The following is a 4,459-nucleotide window of genomic DNA, read 5'->3' as shown; positions in this document are numbered from 1 at the left end:
TGGTGGGCCGATTGCAAGAGGCAGTCAGATAAAGATAAATTTCCCCTCTCTCACTCTACAATGGTTGGAACAGCAGCTTTATCCTTCTAGTCACTTTAAAAGGAAAAACATGTTTCATCTCTTAGTGATGTGAGGTGAGATCTTTTAGAAACCTTTTGTTATTTCTTTCACTACAGGCTCAGAATTTACCCTTCACTTCTTGATTCACTGCTGTCACAGGTAAAACCTGCACATCAGCCCACCTGCACATGGCCTCTCAATCAGCTTCTTTTAATTGAGTTTGGATGCATGTGTTAATATGCATATGTTCATTCAAAGAACAGTATAGTCCTTTTGCATTAAATAATTTTCAGGTGGCTACCCATACAGAAGTCTGAACTATCTCAACATGATTTTACAGTCAGTTTACTATACCTCTTATGGACGAGACCCTGAGTTACTACTAATTAAGGGGGAAGCAGCAACTTAGGTATCATAACAGCTTTGTTAATCTCTGTTGCATCATTAATCTAAAAACATACCCTAAGACATATGAGCATGAAAGGATTGAGAAAGGAGTATACCAGAACTTTAATATTTATACTCTAACTATAAGGGACCTTGCTTACAGAGTATACCTACTCTGGGGATTGAAGTGGCAGTGTGTAGACAAATACCATAGTAGCCACTAAATTTATTATTATTATTATTTTGGACCCAGGTCTCCCACATGGGAGATGAGTATTCTATCACTGAACCACCCCTGTACCTGACTTATTTTTAATTAGAATTATATTATTTTTGTCATTGACTACTCCCTATCTCTCTGACAGTAATTTTCCTTTTCTTCAGATAAAAAGAAAGCCCTTTTATTTCCCTCTGTTCAAAGGAAATTCCTCCAGTCTTTCCAGTCATCACTATTGTATCCATGATTGCTGTCAGTCTGGTTTGTAAATGGTATAAAAATTGCATAATTGTTGAAACAAGAAATACTATCCAAATCTAACAAATTCATTGACTCCAGTGTCCTTGGCCCCAGTGTGTTTTGAATTTTAAAGGAGCACCTATTTCAAGCTGAAATATCCATTAACATTGCTGTTAAAGTCTCAGCTACATCCCGTGAAAAGTGATGTAGAATAACCAGCAAGTAATTCGAACAGGATCTCTAAAAAATCTGTGACTTAAGAGAAGACAGCAAAGTATGATATCCTCAAGGAAAAAAAATGCTGTAATTAAAATATTATCATCTCTAGATTTATACAAGATAAGAGAAAGCCTAAGATCCATCAGTCTCACTAATTTTAAATATATGATGAGTTTGGCACAGTTTTCCTGAAGTATCCAAGCATGGAACCAGGGAAAAATCCCACCCTTTAATTTGTGTTTCAGACATTTTTTTTTTATTTAATAAGAATTGGAATTGCCGTGACTTCATCAACTGTCAAAAATTATTTCACACAAAAAATTTTAGTTTAATCTGCTTGAGAAATTCTAACATTTATTTTTTAAAACTTTCAAACAATCTCTTCCAGTCTTGTCCAAAATATGCTTAATTAGTGTCAGAAATAGAGAAACACATTTCTAGCATGACAGAATTCATTTTCTCAAGATCCCTGTAATGCAGATATAACACCAACAATCAGTTTTATGAAGCAAAAGTACTCAATTTAGTGATAAAATATTAAATAAATATTTAGTTCTTCATGTATCTAAAATGAGCAGTTGTTTGAGCTTTAAGGTACTACATAATTTTAAGTATTTTATTAACAAATCCAATGATGATTTTTAGACAATGGGAATCATACTTGATTCTTTCATACTACATATATTCTCTTCTATAGAGAATAATATCAAGACATGAAAGAAAAGCCAATATCAAATATAGACAATTATTACTTCATTTAATTGTCCAAGCATGTAAGTGGGAGAAGATGATACTTTCAGCTTTGAGCATGTTGAGGTTAGTTAAGATGATGGTTTTAAAATCAAATGAATTAGGTATCTAAGATCAGAGATACAGAAAACTAAGGATTCTGCTTGGAGGGACAGGTGTAAACTAGAATGGATATGATCACAGGAAAAGGAGAAAACTGGAGAAATATAGAGTAAGTGGGAACAAAATAAGTCAAAGAAGAAGAGTGCAATGATAAAGTAAGGAGGCATATGAGGCTAAGAAGGTAGGCAATTAATGTAAAGAAAATAAGTGGAATATCTACAGAATCTTTGCTACAGAGATAGAAATAGGTATATATGGATAGAAATGGTATAGGTAAGATTGATATTATAGATGATAGATACAGATAACAATAGATAAAGGTGTAACTATGGACATTGGTAACAAGACCACAGATGTTAATTTTCATCAGACTGGTGCAGAATATATCACTTATACCAGTGTAAATATTGATATGTCTCTGTTTTATTCTCAAAAAATGTCCATATTTGGATCATAGAGTTTTAGGATGGTATATGGATGTGCGTGTATTCCTTTGAGTGTGTAACTTTCTTAATATATAATGCCTGCTTTATATAAATAGATACTTAGATAGAGTTATTATTCTATGAATTATTCCAATTCATCCTATGGATACAATCGAAGTAGAGTGTTAATGAATTTGTCAATATTGTGTGAGCTATAATGATATTTTATGGCATAAAATCTTTCTGAGGGCTTCTTTAACCTCTGTGTTTCTCAGGCTGTAGATGATGGGGTTTAACATTGGGGTGATAACCCCATACAGCATGGAGATGAGCCTGTCTCTGGCTGGGGAGTGTTGACTGGATGAAGGGCGAATGTAAGTAAATATTGTTGTGCCATAAAACAGACCCACGACAATGATGTGGGAAGCACATGTGGAGAAAGCTTTGTGCTTCCCTTCGGTGGTTGGGATCCTTAGGATGGTGGATATGATGTAGACATAAGAGATAAGGGTGATCAGAAAGGCACTGATCCCCAGGACACCTCCCACCACTAAAATAAGCATCTCTGCCACATAGGTGGAAGAACAGGAGAAGGCCATCACTGGCGGGATGTCACAATAATACTGGTTAACACGATGGGATTTACAGAAAGACAGGCGGAACGTGAAGACCGTATGCAGAAGGGAATTCAGAAACCCTGCTGCCCAGCATCCAGCTATTAGCTGAGCACAGCGTTCCTTAGTCATGATGAAGAGGTAACGAAGGGGGAAACAGATGGCCACGTACCGGTCGTAAGCCATGACAGCGAGAAGGAAAACCTCGGTCCCTGCCAAGGCCACCAAAAAGTAAAGCTGCAAAGTACACCCAACAAAAGAAATGCTTTGCTTCTCAGTCAGGAGATTCTCAAGCATCTTGGGAACAGTGGCTGATGGACAGAATATGTCTAAGAGCGACAAATTTGCCAGGAAATAATACATAGGTGTGAGCAGCTTTTTTTCTGTCATAATGACAAGGAGAATGGTACCATTTCCCACCAAGGTGACCTGATAGACGACAATAAAAACCACGAAGAGTGGGTAGCGCACCTCAGGGAGATCAGAGAGTCCTATGAGGAAAAACTCATTTGTGGTGCTGAGATTATAGATGTCCATCTTTTCTCTCCACTTGGGTATTTCTGGAGAAGAGAAAACCAATATACAAAGATTAGGATCAAAATCCTAAAAGCTTCACATGGAAAAACACTGAAATGTGAGCCTTACCTTACAGGATACAAAAAGAAAAATATCCTAAGAGCTTGGTGATGAGAAACACTTGGAAAATAGTTTGGGTGTAGTTAGAACTATTTTAATTACAGCAGATTTCAATTTTTTTGAATTGTTGATAAAAATATCTGATGCATTTAATATATTTCTTGGAATATTCACGCTCAGTTCCTTAACAAGAAACTGATGTTGATCCTTCATTAAATTTATGAACATTATTAACATATTGTATTCTTCAAGACTATAGCTTAATACAAATTAAATACAAGTTTAATACAAATTAAATTTGGCACACGTAACATAAATAAAACCTAGTTGAAATATCTGTATGTGACCTCAACAAGAAACATATGTATTTGCATATATATTCAATTCCCTTTCCCTTTAAAATTTAAATATTTGACCATAAGGGATTTCTAATTCATATGTCCTAGTACGCATTTACACATTGCTCTTATTTCCCTTGTTTTAATTTCTTTTTTTTTTTTTACATGGGCAGGCACCGGGAACCGAACCCGGGTCCTCTGGCATGGCAGGCGAGCATTCTTGCCTGCTGAGCCACTGTGGCCCTCTTTGTTTTAATTTCTAATTACATTTCAGTGTACCATAATAGCCCAAATCATCACAGTATTTATGATTATTTAAATAGAGACAGCTTTTCATAAAAGGTGAGTACAATTAAATTTATTGAGAAATGTTATATAATGTAGAGAATGGTTATTTAATTGCAGTCATACCAGGTGTACATGAAATACACACACACACATGCAAGCATAGATTGTACACTGCAAACGCAG

General features: G+C 35.5%; 1 protein-coding gene across 1 annotated transcript; it reads right to left on the bottom strand.

Moving 5' to 3' along the window:
- Window positions 1-2,612: 2,612 nt before the first annotated feature.
- LOC143657798 (olfactory receptor 5V1-like) lies at window positions 2,613-3,551 on the bottom strand. Its single transcript, XM_077130341.1, has one exon. It carries the CDS (start codon window positions 3,549-3,551, stop codon window positions 2,613-2,615), a length of 939 nt encoding a protein of 312 aa, XP_076986456.1.
- Window positions 3,552-4,459: the final 908 nt, after the last annotated feature.

The sequence above is a fragment of the Tamandua tetradactyla genome, chromosome 15 (genome assembly GCF_023851605.1).
Source record: "Tamandua tetradactyla isolate mTamTet1 chromosome 15, mTamTet1.pri, whole genome shotgun sequence".
NCBI lineage: Eukaryota > Metazoa > Chordata > Mammalia > Pilosa > Myrmecophagidae > Tamandua > Tamandua tetradactyla.
The sequence above is the reverse complement of the archived record's forward strand: the minus strand, read 5'-3'. Positions and strand labels throughout refer to the sequence as shown.